General features: G+C 46.7%; 1 protein-coding gene across 3 annotated transcripts; it reads right to left on the bottom strand.

Moving 5' to 3' along the window:
• Nucleotides 1-1,044: 1,044 nt before the first annotated feature.
• si:dkey-8e10.3 (serine/threonine-protein kinase SBK1) lies at nt 1,045-18,253 on the bottom strand. Of its 3 annotated transcripts, none has more exons than XM_046343810.1 (4): nt 18,068-18,253; nt 14,650-14,835; nt 3,129-3,331; nt 1,045-2,905 (listed from the first exon to the last, which is right to left on the bottom strand). In XM_046343810.1, exons 2-4 carry the CDS (start codon nt 14,810-14,812, stop codon nt 2,240-2,242), a joined length of 1,032 nt encoding a protein of 343 aa, XP_046199766.1. In that variant the 5' UTR covers nt 14,813-14,835; nt 18,068-18,253; the 3' UTR covers nt 1,045-2,239. The 3 variants fall into 3 exon arrangements, with proteins under 3 accessions (XP_046199766.1, XP_046199765.1, XP_046199764.1); XM_046343809.1 differs by having other exon boundaries at nt 18,063-18,252; XM_046343808.1 differs by lacking the exon at nt 18,068-18,253 and adding an exon at nt 17,879-18,052.
• Nucleotides 18,254-18,520: the final 267 nt, after the last annotated feature.

Genomic DNA, 18,520 nt, shown 5'->3' with positions numbered 1-18,520 from the left:
AAAAGAGGGAGAGAGTTGAGCGGTGAGGGAGTGGTAGGAGAGGGTGAGGGGTGAGGGAGTGGTAGGAGAGGGTGAGGGGGTGAGGGAGTGGTAGGAGAGGGTGAGGGGTGAGGGAGGGTTGTGGTGAGGGAGTAGAGGGAGGGAGAGAGGGTGGTAGGAGAGGGTGAGGTAGTGGTAGGAGAGGGTGAGGGGTGAGGAGGGTGAGGGTTGTGGTAGGAGAGGGACAGTGAGGGTTGTGGTAGGAGAGGGACAGAGGTGAGGTAGTCGCAGGAGAGGGGAGGTGGGAGAGGGTTGTGGTAGGAGAGGAAGGAGGTGAGTGAGGGTTGTGGTAGGAGAGGGACAGAGGTGAGGTAGTCGCAGGAGAGGGAGAGTGGTGAGGAGTGAGGGTTGTGGTAGGAGAGGAAGAGAGGTGAGGAGTGAGAGTTGTGGTAGGAGAGGGAGAGTGGTGAGGGAATGGTAGGAGAGGGAGAGAGGTGAGGGGTGAGGGAGGAGTGGGAGAATGGTGAGAGGTGAGGTAGTGGTAGGAGATGGAGAGTGGTGAGGGGCGAGGGTTGTGGTAGGAGAGGAAGAGAGGTGAGGCGAGGGAGAGAGGTGGGGGGTGAGGGAGTGGTAGGAGAGGGAGAGTGGTGAAGGGTGAGGGTTGTGGCAGGAGAGGGAGAGTGGTGAGGAGTGAGGGTTGTGGTAGGAGAGGGAGAGAGGTGAGGAGAGTGAGAGAGGTGAGGGGTGAGGGAGTGGTAGGAAAGGGAGAGTGGTGAAGGGTGAGGGTTGTGGCAGAAGAGGGAGAGTGGTGAGGAGTGAGGGTTGTGTTATAGGAGAGGGAGAGAGGTGAGGAGAGTGAGAGAGGTGAGGGGTGAGGGAGTGGTAGGAAAGGGAGAGTGGTGAAGGGTGAGGGTTGTGGCAGAAGAGGGAGAGTGGTGAGGAGTGAGGGTTGTGTTAGGAGAGGGAGAGAGGTGCGACTATGAATCACTTAGGTTATGGACGGAGCTTCAAAGAAAGAAATATGATATGCCCTCGAGAGTGGATGAAAAGAAGCAGACAGAAGAGATGGATTATGTTTATTTGTTCATACCAAAAGGCATACTCAAACACTGTGTCAAAACCTTTACGTGCAACCTATACACAATAATTATGTACTTGATTCGAATAAAACAAAGTTACAATATGTTTCCATAAATTTCAAAGAAACTTTGGTTTAACAGTACACTACTGTAAAGTTTACGGTATTTACGGTAACATACTGTACCTGTTTGCCAATAAGATACCGTAAAAACAACCTTTTTCTTTTTTTACAGTGCACAAAAAGGATGTTTTGAACTTCAATTTCTATTTAGGGAGACAGAGTTAATTGTTATACAGCAGCTCCCAATTTGTTGCCTTTGCTTTAAATTAAGTTGATTTGAAACAATGTGAACTTGAAACAGCTTTCAGTGTGACAGTCATTTTTTGGGGTCAGTTGTGGAATACCTAAAAAATTACACTCTGGATATTTACCCATACCCATTTCATATTCAGTCTATTACATTACATTCATTATACAGTTAATGTATTTTCTGTATGTCTATATTTGAGTATGAATCTTTCATGAACAATGAGAGTATGCACAGAAATAGACAAACTGAGGTAGCCTCATTCACGGAACAGCCTGTACAGTGTGACACACTACAAAAACATTTGAGAGAACATTGAGCACTGCCAAAGTGAACACTGCCACTAAGCCAGCTTGAACGCACAGTGTACACACTCCCTCTATGAAATTATTATAATGCTTGTCTTCTGTGCAGTGAGAGATTCTAAAACACAGAATATAAAGCATTGATCTGAAAATAGCTGCTCCTATGCTAGGTACAAGTTCTATGTTACAGTATATTTCTCAGGTCACCAACGTTGTGTAGTTACACACAATATAGCATAAGCTGCTCCTGTGCTACAGTAGATACAAACTATTTCGTAACATTGCTAAATTTATCAGGTTACCAATATTGTGTACATACACACAGAATAGTACGAGCTCACTCACACTCAAATAGTGCTGCTTTTACAGTACACTCGTATCAGAGCTTTTTTCCCTTGTGTGGCTCTCTGGACTGACGTTGAGTATAATTCAGTTACCCTACCTATCAGTGCATGGTAAGAGTGGGGTCAAATGCACACCTTGTGCTTGCTCCCTGTAAATTGGATAGTTGATACCATGAGCTGGAGGTGTACACAGATACCTCAGACACCGTTCCACTGAAGACATTTACTCCACCTCCTGGTGGACAGGACTACTCCTACACACACTAGGGGTGGAGCAGGTGGCACTGACCTTGCCATTCTCCGGTTGCAGTTCGTTTGTGTCCACTAGCGTCGGCATCAACCAGTCCTTTTCCACATAGGACCTGACCTCCCCTACTGTGCATCTGTTGTTAGCATTGAGGTCCAACAGCCTGCTGAACATTTCCATGGCAGCCGGGGTGAATCTCTTCCACAAGGGTGGAACTTCCTCCACGGTGGGTGCCTGGCACCAATCAGCAAACTCCTGGTAGAAGTCATCTGAGGTCACACAGCGCTCCCAGGGAAAGTAGCCGGTGAGGATGCAAAAGATGACCACTCCGAAGGCCCAGGTGTCCAGGCTGGGCTCCACGCTGAGCGGGGGCGCCGTCACCTCCTTCTGGCCCTCCTCCAGGGCAACGGCACACAGCTCTGGGGCCATGTAGGGCAGCGTGCCGGAGATGAAGCGAATCAGAGTGCCTCTCGTCTGAGCCAGGCCGAAGTCAGCCAGCTTTACCCGGCAGCAGTGGCTGTCCAGCAGCAGGATGTTCTCAGGTTTGATGTCGCGGTGGACCAGGCCGTGCTCGTGGATGAACTCCAGGGCACTGGCAATCTGCAGGACGCAGCGCTTCACTGCACTCTCTGGGATACCCACCTGGGAGCAGAGGATTGGAAACTGTTAAGGCTTTGTGGGCCCTGAGACTTGTCTAAGGTGAATTAGAAGACTGTAGATTTGGACCATTTTTAACAGTACATTGCACTCATGGAAACTCAAAATGGTATAGATTGACAATATTCACCAATCCTCTTGATTGAATTCTAAAACAATTTGTACTTAGGTCACAGTTTTACTATATCAAACTCAAACACAATCTTACTTTTGGTTGGATGACAGCAAAAAGGTCCCTCCCAATGACAAGCTCCTGGGCAAAGCCATAGTGCTCATTAGATTGAAAGGCGATTCCGAAGAGACCTACGATGCAGGGGTGGCAGGATAGGTGCAAGGAGATGCAGTACTCCCGTAAGAATCCCTGGAGCTTGGTGGAGGCTTTTGGCATCACTTTAAGAGCCATCGGTGTTCCTGTAAAACATTCCTATTTGTTATGTTTTATAACAACTTGGCAAAATGTTATGACCATAAGAGATGTTTATGACCAAAACACAAGAGATAGCAGATGTTATAAATGATATTAGCAGCAGCATTAGATCCAGTATTGGCAGTACTCTATGAAATTTGCTGTTCCAAGATGATGTAGCAGTCGGTCGTGTGTTGTGTTTGTCTTTGTCTTAACCCGTGTCTTATCCTGTGTAAATAGCCTGTTTTTGTTTCCCGTATACATTTTAATCTCACTTTCTACCTATGAACTAAATATACTTTCCTGCACCCCACCTCACCCAATGTGGTACGGCTATTTCTATTCCTTATAACTGGACCCTCCGTCAGGAGCTAGCCAGCTAACTAGCTACTAGTCTTTGTTAGACACGGCTAGCAGTCTTCACCTTTTAGCTTGGATACCGCCAGCTTTAACTCGGACAATACATGCCAGTCTGCACAGCGCGATATCAACCCAGAGCAGATCGGACTGCTTTTCTCTACCACATCACCGGATTCCTGCCACTCTGGATCATTACACCGGATCATCGCAGCTAACTAGCTGCTACCAAGTAGGCACCAGTTAGCGTTGCCCGAAGCAGGCACCAGTTAGCGTTGAGCTAGCCACGAGCTAGGCCCATATACTAGCTAATTCTAGGGGTACAATATCTCTTTTGCCAATATTGCTATTCTTTGGACCCTATGATCACTCGTCTACACAGCTGATGTCCCCTGGACAGTTTCAATAAGACAGTACCTCATTTTGTTTATCTGTCGGCCCCAGCCTCAAACTCAGGTCCTGTATGTTCCTAACTGACCTGCTCTGCCCATTCATCGCCATTTACCCATTGTTGTCTTAGCTCTCCTGATCAACATCTGTGACTGCTTTATGCCTCTTTCTAATGTCAATATGCCTCTCTCTAAAATCAATATGCATTGTCTACTGCTGTCTAGGCTAGTACTTACTGTTTTATTTCATTGTAGAGCCCTCAGTCCCGCTCACCTTGCCTTAGATAGCTCTGTTGTCCCACCCCCCACACACGCTAAGACCTCACCTGGCTAAACTGGTCCCACCAGATACGAAACCTCTCTCATCGTCACTCAATGCCTAGGTGTACCTCCACTGTACTCACATCCTACCATACCCTTGTCTGTACATCATGTGTCATGTTTTGTCATAGATTGTCATGTCTTGTCCCTGTGCTTTCTCTTCTATTCGTTTCCCCCTGCTGGTCTTATTAGGTTCTTTCCCTCTCTCTATCTCGCTCCCCCTCTCTCTCTCTCTCTCTCTCTATCGTTCCGTTCCTGCTCCCAGCTGTTCCTCATTCTCCTAACTACCTCGTTTACTCTTTCACACCTGTCCCCTATTTTGCCCTCTGATTAGAGTCCCTATTTCGCCCTCTGTTTCCGCTTCTGTCCTTGTCGGATCCTTGTTTGCTGTACTGTGTCCTTGTTCCGTCCTGTCGTGTTTTTGCCTTCTTCAGATGCTGCGTGTGAGCAGGTGTCTCTATCAGCTACGGCCTGCGCCAACCTGAAGCGACCTGCAGTCTGTGGTCGCATCTCCTGTTGTTCCCCTCTACTGACTAGAGGATTTCAGTTATTCCTGTTTGGACATTACCAGTGAAAGAATTCAGGATTAATCGTTTTTTTGTTAAAACTGGAATAAACTCTGTTTCTGTTAAGTCGCTTTTGGGTCCTCATTCACCAGCATAACAGAAGGATCCGACCAAGAATGGACCCAGCGACTATGGATCCTCGCAACTCAGCCGTCGAGATCCAGGGAGCAATGCTCGGCAGACACGAGCAGGAATTGTCTGCTGCTCGTCATGCCGTTGAGACCCTGGCCGCTCAGGTCTCCGACCTCTCAAGACAGTTTCAGAATCTCCGTCTCGAGCCACCAGCTACTTCCTGGTCTTCCGAGTCTCCGGAACCAAGAGTTAATAACCCACCGTGTTAGTCTGGGCAGCCCACTGAGTGCCGCTCCTTTCTCACCCAGTGTGATATTGTGTTCTCTCTCCAGCCCAACACATACTCAAGAGAGAGAGCTCGGATCGCCTACGTCATATCACTCCTTACTGGACGTGCTCGGGAGTGGGGCACAGCTATCTGGGAGGCAAGGGCTGAGTGTACTAACGAGTATCAGAACTTTAAAGAGGAGATGATACGGGTTTTTGATCGTTCAGTTTTTGGGAAGGAGGCTTCCAGGGCCCTGGCTTCCCTATGTCAAGGTGATCGATCCATAACGGATTACTCTATAGAGTTTCGCACTCTTGCTGCCTCCAGTGACTGGAACGAGCCGGCGTTGCTCGCTCGTTTTCTGGAGGGACTCCACGCTGAGGTTAAGGATGAGATTCTCTCCCGGGAGGTTCCTTCCAGTGTGGATTCTTTGATTGCACTCGCCATCCGCATAGAACGACGGGTAGATCTTCGTCACCGAGCTCGTGGAAGAGAGCTCGCGTTAACGGTGTTCCCCCTCTCCGCATCTCAACCATCTCCTCCCACTGGCTCAGGTATTGAGCCCATGCAGCTGGGAGGTATTCGCATCTCGACTAAGGAGAGGGAACGGAGAGTCACCAACCGCCTCTGCTTCTATTGCGGTTCTGCTGGACATTTTGTCATTTCATGTCCAGTAAAAGCCAGAGCTCATCAGTAAGCGGAGGGCTACTGGTGAGCGCTACTACTCAGGTCTCTCCATCAAGGTCCTGTACTACCTTGTCGGTCCATCTACGCTGGACCGGTTCGGCAGCTTCCTGCAGTGCCTTGATAGACTCTGGGGCTGAGGGTTGTTTTATGGACGAAGCATGGGCTCGGAAACATGACATTCCTCTCAGACAGTTAGGGGAGCCCACGCCCATGTTCGCCTTGGATGGTAGTCTCCTCCCCAGTATCATATGTGAGACACTACCTTTAATCCTCACAGTATCTGGTAACCACAGTGAGACCATTTCCTTTTTGATTTTTCGTTCACCTTTTACACCTGTTGTTTTGGGTCATCCCTGGCTAGTATGTCATAATCCTTCTATTAATTGGTCTAGTAATTCTATCCTATCCTGGAACGTTTCTTGTCATGTGAAGTGTTTAATGTCTGCTATCCCTCCTGTTTCTTCTGTCCCCTCTTCTCAGGAGGAACCTGGTGATTTGACAGGAGTGCCGGAGGAATATCATGATCTGCGCACGGTCTTCAGTCGGTCCAGAGCCACCTCCCTTCCTCCTCACCGGTCATATGATTGTTGTATTGATCTCCTTCCGGGGACCACTCCCCCCCGGGGTAGACTGTACTCTCTGTCGGCTCCCGAACGTAAGGCTCTCGAAGATTATCTGTCTGTTTCTCTCGACGCCGGTACCGTTGTGCCTTCTTCCTCTCCCGCCGGAGCGGGGTTTTTTTTTGTTAAGAAGAAGGACGGTACCCTGCGCCCCTACGTGGATTATCGAGGGCTGAATGACATAACGGTTAGGAATCGTTATCCGCTTCCCCTTATGTCGTCAGCCTTCGAGATAAGCAGGGAGCCAGGTTCTTTACTAAGTTGGACCTTCGTAACGCTTACCATCTCGTGCGCATCAGGGAGGGGGACGAGTGGAAAACGGCGTTTAACACTCCGTTAGGGCATTTTGAATACCGGGTTCTGCCGTTCGGTCTCGCTAATGCTCCAGCTGTCTTTCAGGCATTAGTGAATGATGTACTGAGAGACATGCTGAACATCTTTGTTTTCGTTTACCTTGACGATATCCTGATTTTTTCACCGTCACTCCAGATTCATGTTCAGCACGTTCGACGTGTACTCCAGCGCCTTTTAGAGAATTGTCTCTATGTGAAGGCTGAGAAGTGCGCCTTTCATGTCTCCTCCGTCACATTTCTCGGTTCTGTTATTTCCGCTGAAGGCATTCAGATGGATCCCGCTAAGGTCCATGCTGTCAGCGATTGGCCCGTCCCTAAGTCATGTGTCGAGTTGCAGCGCTTTCTCGGTTTCGCGAATTTCTATCGGCGTTTCATTTGTAATTTCGGTCAAGTGGCAGCCCCTCTCACAGCCCTTACTTCTGTCAAGACGTGCTTTAAGTGGTCCGGTTCCGCCCAGGGAGCTTTTGATCTCCTCAAGAAGCGTTTTACATCCGCTCCTATCCTTGTTACTCCTGACGTCACTAAACAATTCATTGTCGAGGTTGACGCTTCAGAGGTGGGCGTGGGAGCCATTCTGTCCCAGCGCTCCCATTCTGACGATAAGGTCCATCCTTGCGCGTATTTTTCTCATCGCCTGTCGCCGTCGGAACGCAACTATGATGTGGGTAACCGTGAACTGCTCGCCATCCGCTTAGCCCTAGGCGAATGGCGACAGTGGTTGGAGGGGGCGACCGTTCCTTTTGTCGTTTGGACTGACCATAAGAACCTTGAGTACATCCGTTCTGCCAAACGACTCAATGCGCGTCAAGCTCGTTGGGCGTTGTTTTTCGCTCGTTTCGAGTTCGTGATTTCTTATCGCCCGGGTACTAAGAACACCAAGCCTGATGCTTTATCCCGTCTCTTCAGTTCTCTGTAGCTTCTACCGACCCCGAGGGGATTCTCCCTGAAGGGCGTGTTGTCGGGTTGACTGTCTGGGGAATTGAGAGACAGGTAAAGCAAGCACTCACTCACACTCCGTCGCCGCGCGCTTGTCCTAGTAACCTTCTTTTCGTTCCTGTCTCTACTCGTCTGGCTGTTCTTCAGTGGGCTCACTCTGCCAAGTTAGCTGACCACCCCGGCGTTCGGGGTATGCTTGCTTCTATTCGCCAGCGGTTTTGGTGGCCTACTCAGGAGCGTGACACGCGCCGTTTCGTGGCTGCTTGTTCGGACTGCGCGCAGACTAAGTCAGGTAACTCTCCTCCTGCCGGTCGTCTCAGACCGCTTCCCATTCCTTCTCGACCATGGTCTCACATCGCCTTAGACTTTATTACCGGTCTGCCTTCGTCAGCGGGGAAAACTGTGATTCTAACGGTTGTCGATAGGTTCTCTAAGGCGGCTCATTTTATTCCTCTCGCTAAGCTTCCTTCCGCTAAGGAGACGGCACAAATCATCATTGAGAATGTGTTCAGAATTCATGGCCTCCCGTTAGACGCCGTTTCGGACAGAGGTCCGCAATTCACGTCTCAGTTTTGGAGGGAGTTCTGTCGTTTGATTGGTGCTTCCGTCAGTCTCTCTTCCGGTTTTCATCCCCAGTCTAACGGTCAAGCAGAACGGGCCAATCAGACGATTGGTCGCATATTACGCAGCCTTTCTTTTCGAAACCCTGCGTCTTGGGCAGAACAGCTCCCCTGGGCAGAATACGCTCACAACTCGCTTCCTTCGTCTGCTACCGGGCTATCTCCTTTTCAGAGTAGTCTTGGGTACCAGCCTCCTCTGTTCTCGTCCCAGCTCGCCGAGTCCAGCGTTCCCTCCGCTCAGGCTTTTGTCCAACGTTGTGAGCGCACCTGGAGGAGGGTCAGGTCTGCACTTTGCCGTTATAGGGCGCAGACTGTGAGAGCCGCCAATAAACGTAGGATTAAGAGTGCTAGGTATTGTCGCGGTCAGAGAGTGTGGCTTTCCACTCGTAACCTTCCCCTTACGACAGCTTCTCGCAAGTTGACTCCGCGGTTCATTGGTCCGTTCCGTATTTCTCAGGTCGTTAATCCTGTCGCAGTGCGACTTCTTCTTCCACGACATCTTCGTCGCGTCCACCCAGTCTTCCATGTCTCCTGTGTCAAGCCTTTTCTTCGCGCCCCCGTTTGTCTCCCCCCTTCCCCCCGTCCTTGTCGAGGGCGCACCTATTTACAGGGTACGGAAGATCATGGACATGCGTTCTCGGGGACGTGGTCACCAGTACTTAGTGGATTGGGAGGGTACGGTCCTGAGGAGAGGAGTTGGGTTCCATCTCGGGACGTGCTGGACCGTTCGTTGATCGATGATTTCCTCCGTTGCCGCCAGGGTTCCTCCTCGAGTGCGCCAGGAGGCGCTCGGTGAGTGGGGGGGTACTGTCATGTTTTGTCATAGATTGTCATGTCTTGTCCCTGTGCTTTCTCTTCTATTCGTTTCCCCCTGCTGGTCTTATTAGGTTCTTTCCCTCTCTCTATCTCTCTCCCTCTCTCTCTCTCTCTATCGTTCCGTTCCTGCTCCCAGCTGTTCCTCATTCTCCTAACTACCTCGTTTACTCTTTCACACCTGTCCCCTATTTTGCCCTCTGATTAGAGTCCCTATTTCTCCCTCTGTTTCCGCTTCTGTCCTTGTCGGATCCTTGTTTGCTGTACTGTTTCCTTGTTCCGTCCTGTCGTGTTTTTGCCTTCTTCAGATGCTGCGTGTGAGCAGGTGTCTCTATCAGCTACGGCCTGCGCCAACCCGAAGTGACCTGCGGTCTGTGGTCGCATCTCCTGTTGTTCCCCTCTACTGACTAGAGGATTTCAGTTATTCCTGTTTGGACATTACCAGTGAAAGAATTCAGGATTAATCGTTTTTTGTTAAAACTGGAATAAACTCTGTTTCTGTTAAGTCGCTTTTGGGTCCTCATTCACCAGCATAACATCATGCCCTGAATCAACTGTATTCTACCACGCCCAGAAATCTGCTCCTTTTATTCTCTGTTCCCAATGCACTAGACAACCAGTTCTTATAGCCTTTAGCCGTACCATTATCCTACACCTCCTCTGTTCCTCTGGTGATGTAGAGGTTAAGCTAAGCCCTGTAGACCCCAGTACCACACCTATTCCCCAGGCACTATCATTTGTTGACTTCTGTAATTGTAAAAGCCTTGGTTTCATGCATGTTAACATCAAAAGCCTCCTCCCTAAGTTTGTTTCACTGCCTTAGCATACTCCGCCAACCCTGATGTCCTAGCTGTGTCTGAATCCTGGCTTAGGAAAGCCACCAAAAATTCAGAGATTTCCATCCCCAACTACAACATTTTCCTCCAACATAGAACTGCCGAAGTGGGCGGGGTCGCAATCTACTGCAGAGATAGGCTGCAGAGTTCTGTCATGCTATCCAGGTCTGTGCCCAAACAGTTTGAGCTTCTACTTTTAAAAATCCACCTTTCCAGAATTAAGTCTCTCAATGTTTCCACTTGCTATAGACCCTCCTCAGCTCCCATTTGTGCCCTGGACTCCATATGCGAATTGATTGCCCCCCATTTATCTTCAGAGTTCGTTCTGTTAGGTGACCTAAACTGGGATATGCTTAACACCCCGGCCGTCCTACAATATAAGATAGACGCAAAAAAAGAAATGTCCTCTCACTGTCAACTGCGTTTATTTTCAGCAAACTTAACTTGTGTAAATATTTGTATGAACATAACAAGATTCAACAACTGAGACATAAACTGAACAAGTTACACAGACATGTGACTAACAGAAATGGTTACCCTGAACAAAGGGGGGTCATAATCAAAAGTAACATTCAGTATCTGGTGTGGCCACCAGCTGCATTAAGTACTGCACTACATCTCCTCCTCGTGGACTGCATCAGATTTGCCAGTTCTTGCTGTGAGATGTTACCCCACTCTTCCACCAAGGCACCTGCAAGTTCCTGGACATTTCTGGCGGAAATGGCACTAGCACTCACCCTCCAATCCAACAGGTCCCAGACGTGCTCAATGGGATTGAGATATGGGCTCTTTGCTGGCCATGGCAGAACACTGACATTCCTGTATTGCAGGAAATCACGCACAGAACGAGCAGTATGGCTGGTGACATTGTCATGCTGGAGGGTCATGTCAGGATGAGCCTGCAGGAAGGGTACCACATGAGGGAGGAGGATGTCTTCCCTGTAACGCACAGCGTTGAGATTGCCTGCAATGACAACAAGCTCAGTCCGATGATGCTGTGACACACCGCCCCAGATCATGACGAACCCTCCACCTCCAAATCGATCCCGCTCCAGAGTACAGGCCTTGGTGTAGCGCTTATTCCTTCGACGATAAACGCAAATCTGACCATCACCCCTGGTGAGACAAAACTGCAACTCATTAGTGAGGAGCACTTTTTGCCAGTCCTGTCTTGTCCAGCGATGGTGGGTTTGTGCCCATAGGCAATGTTGTTGCCGGTGATGTCTGGGGAGGACCAGGCCTACAAGCCCTCAGTCTAGCCTCTCTCAGCCTATTGAGGAAAGTCTGAGCACTGATGGAGGGATTGTGCGTTCCTGGTGTAACTCTGGCAGTTGTTGTTGCCATCCTGTACCTGTCCCGCAGGTGTGATCTTCGGATGTACCGATCCTGTGCATGTGTTGTTACACGTGGTCTCCAACTGCGAGAACGATCAGCTGTTCGTCCTGTCTCCCTGTAATGCTGTCTTAGGCGTCTCACAGTACGGACATTGCAATTTATTGCCCTGGCCACATCTTCAGTCCTCATGCCTCCTTGCAGCATGCCTAAGGCATGTTCAAGCAGATGAGCAGGGACCCTGGGCATCTTTCTTCTGGTGTTTTTCAGAGTCAGTAGAAAGGCCTCTTTAGTGTCCTAAGTTTTTATAAATGTGACCTTAATTGCCCACCATCTGTAAGCTGTTAGAGTCTTAATGACTGTTCCACAGGTGCATGTTCATTAATTGTTTATGGTTGAAAAAGCATGTGAAACAGTGTTTAAACCCTTTACAATGAAGATCTGTGAAGTCATTTGGATTATCTTTGAAAGACATTTCTTTTTTTGCTGAGTTTCGAGGCCCTCAATCTCACACAAATTATCATGGAACCTACCAGGTACAACCCCAAATCCGGTAACATGGGCACCCTCATAGATATCATTCTGACCAACCTGCCCTCTAAATACATCTCTGCTGTCTTCAACCAGGATTTCAGCGATCACTGCCTCATTGCCTGCGTCCGTGATGGGTCCGCGGTCAAACAACCACCCCTCACTGTCAAACGCTCCCTAAAACACTTCAGCGATGAGGCCATTCTAATCAACCTGGCCCGGGCACCCTGGTTATTCTTTAAAAGTGCCTTCCTCACTATCTTAAATAGGCATGCCACATTTAAAAAATGTAGAACTAAGAACAAATATAGCCCTTAGTTCACTCCAGACTTGCCTGCCCTTGACCAGCACAAAAACATCCCGTGGCGTACTGCATTAGCATTGAATAGCCCCCATGAAATGCAACAGGGAAGTTAGGAACCAATATACACAGGCAGTTAGGAAAGCAAAGGCTAGCATTTTCATCTTGTAGCACAAATTCCAAAAAGTTTTGGGACACTGTAAAGTCCATGGAGAGTAAGAGCACCTCCTCCCAGCTGCCCATTGCACTGAGGCTAGGAAATACTGTCGCCACCAATAAATATCCAATAAATGTCGTTCCACTTCATGATTGTGTCCCACTTGTTGTTGATTCTTCACAAAAAAATACAGTTTTATATCTTTACGTTTGAAGCCTGAAATGTGGCAAAAGGTCGCAAAGTTCAAGGGGGCCGAATACTTTCGCAAGGCACTGTACATGATAATCGAGAATTTCAATAAGCATTTTTCTACGGCTGGCCATGCGTTCCAAATGGCTACCACACAACCCTGGCCAACTGCTCTGCACCCCCCTTGGCTTTCTAAAGTCTTAGAAAGCCAAGTTAACAAACAGATCAACAAACCTTTTAGAATCCTACCGTACCTTCTCCGCTATGCAATCTGGTTTCCGAGCTGTTCATGGGTGCACCTCTGCCATGCTCAATGTCGTAAACGATATCATAACCGACATCGATAAAAGACAGTACTGTGCAGCCGTCTTCATTAACCTGGCCCAGGCTTTCGACTCTGTCAATCACCACATTCTTATCAGCAGACTCAACAGCCTTGGTTTCTCAAATGACTGCCTCGCCTGGTTCACCAACTACTTCTCAGATAGAGTTTAGTGTGTCAAATTGGAGGGCCTCTTGTCCGGACCTCTGGCAGTCTCTATGGGGGTGCCACAGGGTTCATTTCTCGGGCTGACTCTTTTCTCTCTATATATCAATGATGTCACTCTTGCTGCTGGTGATTCTCTAATCCAGCTCTACGCAGACAACACCATTCTGTATACTTCTGGCCCTTCTTTGGACACTGTGTTAACAAACCACCAGACGAGCTTCAATGCCATACACCACTCCCTCCGTGGCCTCCAACTGCTCTTAAATGCTAGTAAAACTAAATGCATGCTCTTCAACCGATCGCTGCCTTCACCCGCCTGCCCAACTAGCATCACTACTCTGGACGGTTCTGACTTAGAATATGTGGACAACTACAGATATCAAGATGTCTGGTTAGACTGTAAACTCTCCTTCCAGACTCACATTAAGCATCTCCAATCCAAAATCCAATCCAAAATTAAATCTAGAATTGGCTTTCTATTTCACAACAAAGCCTTTTTCACTCATGCTGCCAAACATACCCTCTTAAAACTGGCTATCCTACCGATCCTTGACTTCGGCTATATCATCTACAAAATAGCCTCCCACACGCAAATTAGATGTAGTCTATCACAGTGTCATCCATTTTGTCACCAAAGGCCCATGTACCACCCACCACTGTGACCTGTATGCTCTGGCTGGTCCTCGCTACATATTTGTCGCCAAACCCACTGGCTCCAGTCTTTGCTAGGTAAAGCCACGCTTTATTTTAGATCACCATAGCAACACCCACCCATATCATGTGCTGCAGAAGGTATATTTCACTGGTCATCCCCAAAGCCAACTCCTCCTTTGGCCGCCTTTCCTTCCAGTTCTCTGCTGCCAATGACAGGAACGAATTACAAAAATTGCTGAAGATGGAGACATATCTCTCTCACTAACTTTAAGCATCAGCTGTCACAGCAGCTTACCAATCACTGCACATGTACACAGCCCATCTGTAAATAGCCCCAATTACCTCATCCCCATATAATATTTATTTTTGCACCCCAGTATCTCTACTTGCACATCACCATCTGCACATCTATCACTCCAGTGTAAATGCAAAATTGTAATTATTTTGCCACTATGGCCTATTTATTGCCTTACCTCCTTAATCTTACTACATTTGCACACACTGTATATATATTTTTATATTGTGTTATTGACTGTTGAATGTTTGTTTATCCCATGTGTAACTCTGTGTTGCTGTTTTTGTTGCACTCCTTTGCTTTATCTTGGCCAGGTCGCAGTTGTAAATGAGAACTTGTTCTCAACTGGCCTACCTGGTTAAATAAATATAATAATAATAATAATAATAATAATAATAATTATAAGGGTAATTTGATACCAAAAACTACTGACACTTTTCAAGTTACGTGAAATCAATAAAATATTTTATTGTGTCATTGAACCAAAGGAAAGCCCCTAGTATTTCAGCCTTTTAAACTATGAGTTGGCTTCTTACCCCTGCAGCGATGGGTGACCAGCAGAACCTTGCCATACTTCCCCCGGCCGATCTCCTTGATAATGTTGAAGTGCTCTTTGATCTCCAAGTGGCTTATGCTTTGAGCCGTCAGTGCAATCAGTTCATCGATCAGACTGCCATCTGCAAGGCCCAGCTCGATCATCTCTCTCTCTCTCTGTCTCAAATCTGACAGTCAGAGAGACATGGGTTAATGAATGTAATGATCCAATGCCTCTGCACAATTCACAACAAACAATTATTGGAGATGCACGGATGCGAACACAGTATACAGTCTATACAGTGCATTCGTAAAGAATTCAGACCCCTTGACTTTCTCCACATTTTGTGACGTTACAGCCTCATTCTAAAATGCATTAAATCATTTTTTCCCGTCATCAATCTACACATCAATCTAACGCCCCATAATAACAGAGCATTTATTTAAAATAAATAGCACAAATATCAAATTTACTTAACTATTCAGACCCTTTACTCAGTTCTTTGGCAGCGATTACAGCCTCGAGTCTTCTTGGCTATGACGCATCAAGCTTGTCACACCTGTATTTGGGAAGTTTCTCCCATTCTTCTCTGCAGAGCCACTCAAGCTCTGTCAGGTCGGGTGGGGAGCGTTGCTGCATATTTTAAGGACTCTCCAGAGATGTTTGATCGGGTTCAATCCGGGCTCTAGCTGTGCCACTCAAGGACATTCAGAGACTTGTCCCGAAGCTACTCCTGTGTTGTCTTGTGTGTGTGCTTAGGGTCATTGTCCTGCTGTAAGTTGAACCTTCGCCCCAGTCTGAGGTCCTGAGCGCTCTGGAGCAAGTTTTCATCAAGGATCTCTCTGAACTTTGCTCCATTCATCTTTCCCTTGATCCTGACTAGTCTCCCAGTCCCTGCCTCTGAAAAACATCCCCACAGCATGATGCTGCCACCACAATGCTTCACGTAGGGATGGTGCCAGGTTTCCTCCAGACGAGACACTTGTCATTCAGGCCAAATAGTTCAATCTTAGTTTCATCAGACCTGAGAATCTTGTTTCTTATGGTCTGAGAATCCTTTAGGTGCCTTTTGGCAAACTCCAAGTGGGCTGTTTTACTGAGTATTGGCTTCCGTCTGGCCACTCTCCCGTAAAGGCCTGGTTGGTGGAGTGCTTCAGAGATGGTTGTCCTTCTAGAAGGTTCTCTCATCTCCACAGAGGATCTCTGGAGCTCCTACAGAGTGACCATCGGGTTCTTAGTCGCCTCACTGACCATTGCCCTTCTCCCCCAATTGTTCAGTTTGGCCGGGTGGCCAGCTCTAGGAAGAGTCTTGGTGGCTCCAAACTTCTTTCATTTAAAAATGATGGAGGCCACTGTGTTCTTGGGGACCTTCAATGCTGCAGACATTTTTGGTACCCAGATATGTGGCTCGACATAATCATGTCTCGGAGCTCTACGGACAATTCCTTTGATCTCATGACTTGTTTTTTCCTCTGACATGCGCTGCCAACTGTGTGACCTTATATAGGCAGGTGTGTGCCTTTCCAAATCATGTCCAATCAATTAAGTTTACCACAGGTGGACTCCAGTCAAGTTCTAGAAACATCTCAAGGTTTATAAATGGAAACAGGATGCACCTGAACTCAATTTTGAGTCTTATAGCAAAGGGTCTGAATACTTATGTAAATAAGGTATTTCAGTAAATTTGCACACATTTCTAAAAACCTGTTTTCGCTTTGTCATTATGGGGTATTTTGTGTAGATAGATGTTGGAATTGTTTAATACATTTTGAATAATGCTTTAATTAACGTAACAAAATTTGGAAAAAGGGAAGGGGTCTGAATACTTTCCAAATGCACTGTACCAAGATTATACTGTACCAAGGCAACAGAGCTTCATTTTGAGGTCACCGTTTTTGGTGGTCACAATACAAATGTATTTATCGAGCCATTCCTAATAATGAATCTGACCGTTAATAAAGGGTGAATCACAATCGCAATCTCCAGAAAAGAGATCCATCCATAGCCAGTCTTACTACTGTAACTTTATGCATGCCCCTCTACCTCGGTCGACTCATTTCAGCTGAGAAGCACCGGCCCACCCAGCACTCTCTCTGTACCACAGTCATTCATACACACTAATACGACAGACTCAGCACTCACTGCAAAACCAAACATTTTACAGTATCACATGGTGTGAAACACATTGACGGCATTAGATGACATGAAGACATGTTGCAGGTGTTTTGAATTATCCGTGGCGTATTAGTATGGCAAGGTGGGCTACTTGGAGTCAGAACATGCATTCTGTATGGCCTGGTTATCTTATTATGTGACAGCTTCAATACTTCTCAAAGATTGTTACGTTTGTGTAGGCTGAGGTCAGACAAAAAAGCAAATAATCACACAAACTGCTAAAAACACAACATCACGGGTTAATAACATACCCAATCAGTGTTATTATCCCACAAAGTACTGTGTAGTGACAGAACATGTTGCTGTAATTGTAGCAGTAACATTATAGTGTAAATGCATAATTAAAATGTTGACAATAAAGATGGGCTACATGGAATTAATGTTCCAACATTTATTTTAAACATCCTCTTTCATAATTTCCTGTTTGAATGATGTCAACTACTACAGTAAGAAAATCTAATTCCTTTGGACTTGAAATTAGTTCCCGAAATTAGTTATTTGGAATAACTGTATAATATAATATTCTGGAGTGGATGTATGTATACAGTAGTTTATTTTAACGAGAACATTAAACATTAAACGAGATCTCGCTATGAATTTACACAATTAAATTACATTGGAACTCATTTCCAAGGTAATTATATTTACAGAAATGTTCAATCATAAAATAGTTAGCAAAAGGAAGCAATGCGGGTTTCACAATCGCTATTGATTGTTTTTAAATGTAAACATTCAATATTGATCAGTTGTAAACTGATCAATTTGGAACACTTTTAGGGTTTTTGTCATCATATGATATATCACGCATTATCATTACAAATAATACTTTTTTTGCCAATACCACAAGCCTTCTCTGCCAGATGTATTAATGCACATTTTGTAGGTGTACATAAACTATAAAATTGGTGTTTAAGTACATATAGAAATCTCATACCCATATGACATGCATAACAAAAACAATGATTTCATTGCATTTGAATCGACATTGATCTTACTCAAGCACAAAACATTGCATCAACCAAAATGATCAGAGAACTGACTGATGGTTATCTTACCTTTATAGTAGAGTATCACAATGGTCTCAATCAATAAATATGCACACATATGTTGCAACAAACACAATACACACACACACAAAAAAAAAACATACGCACAACCTGCATGCAACTTGCATGCATGTGCCAGTTAGCGTGGTGGTGAAGCTCAGGTTTAGCGAGTGTCCCTCTGTCCTTCCATCACCTTACTGCAGCTGTGCTGTGGATCACAGGGCTGTGTGGCTGGCTGAGTGGACCAGGGTTAGAGGAGAGTGCTACCACTCGGCTACAGCTAAGACTCGGAGCCCACTTCGACAGCTGATTACAAAACTGGCTGCTGCAAAGGGCACTCACACTCTTACACACACACTGACACACACACTGACACACATGCTGCTTTATAAAGCAGAAGCACCTTAACTGCTCTTGGAAGATTAAAGGTTCTGTCACTATTGGATGTACCAATATGGGCACATGCCCACACACTCACACTCACGCTCGCACACTCACACAAATACACACGAATACAGCCCCCTAGGGAACTACGAGTAAGTACATGTGCTAATACCACTACAACCTCCCAATGTTCTCAGTGCTAACAGGACTGTGTCTATTAAACGACAAATGTGCAGGTGTGTTTAAACACACAGTCATGCATGCTTA

Source organism: Oncorhynchus gorbuscha, linkage group LG03, assembly GCF_021184085.1.
Source record: "Oncorhynchus gorbuscha isolate QuinsamMale2020 ecotype Even-year linkage group LG03, OgorEven_v1.0, whole genome shotgun sequence".
Taxonomy (NCBI): domain Eukaryota; kingdom Metazoa; phylum Chordata; class Actinopteri; order Salmoniformes; family Salmonidae; genus Oncorhynchus; species Oncorhynchus gorbuscha.
This window is presented reverse-complemented; position numbering and strand designations above follow the sequence as displayed.

Excerpts from the sequence above, each read along its gene's own strand:
- si:dkey-8e10.3 (XM_046343808.1), bottom strand. The coding sequence starts at position 17,927 with ATGTGTGCATATTTATTGATTGAGACCATTGTGATACTCTACTATAAA. Across the intron at positions 14,836-17,878 it reads TGTGATACTCTACTATAAAG|ATTTGAGACAGAGAGAGAGA; the intron begins GTAAGATAACCA and ends TCTGACTGTCAG. Across the intron at positions 2,906-3,128 it reads TTGCTGTCATCCAACCAAAA|GTGGGTATCCCAGAGAGTGC; the intron begins GTAAGATTGTGT and ends CTCTGCTCCCAG.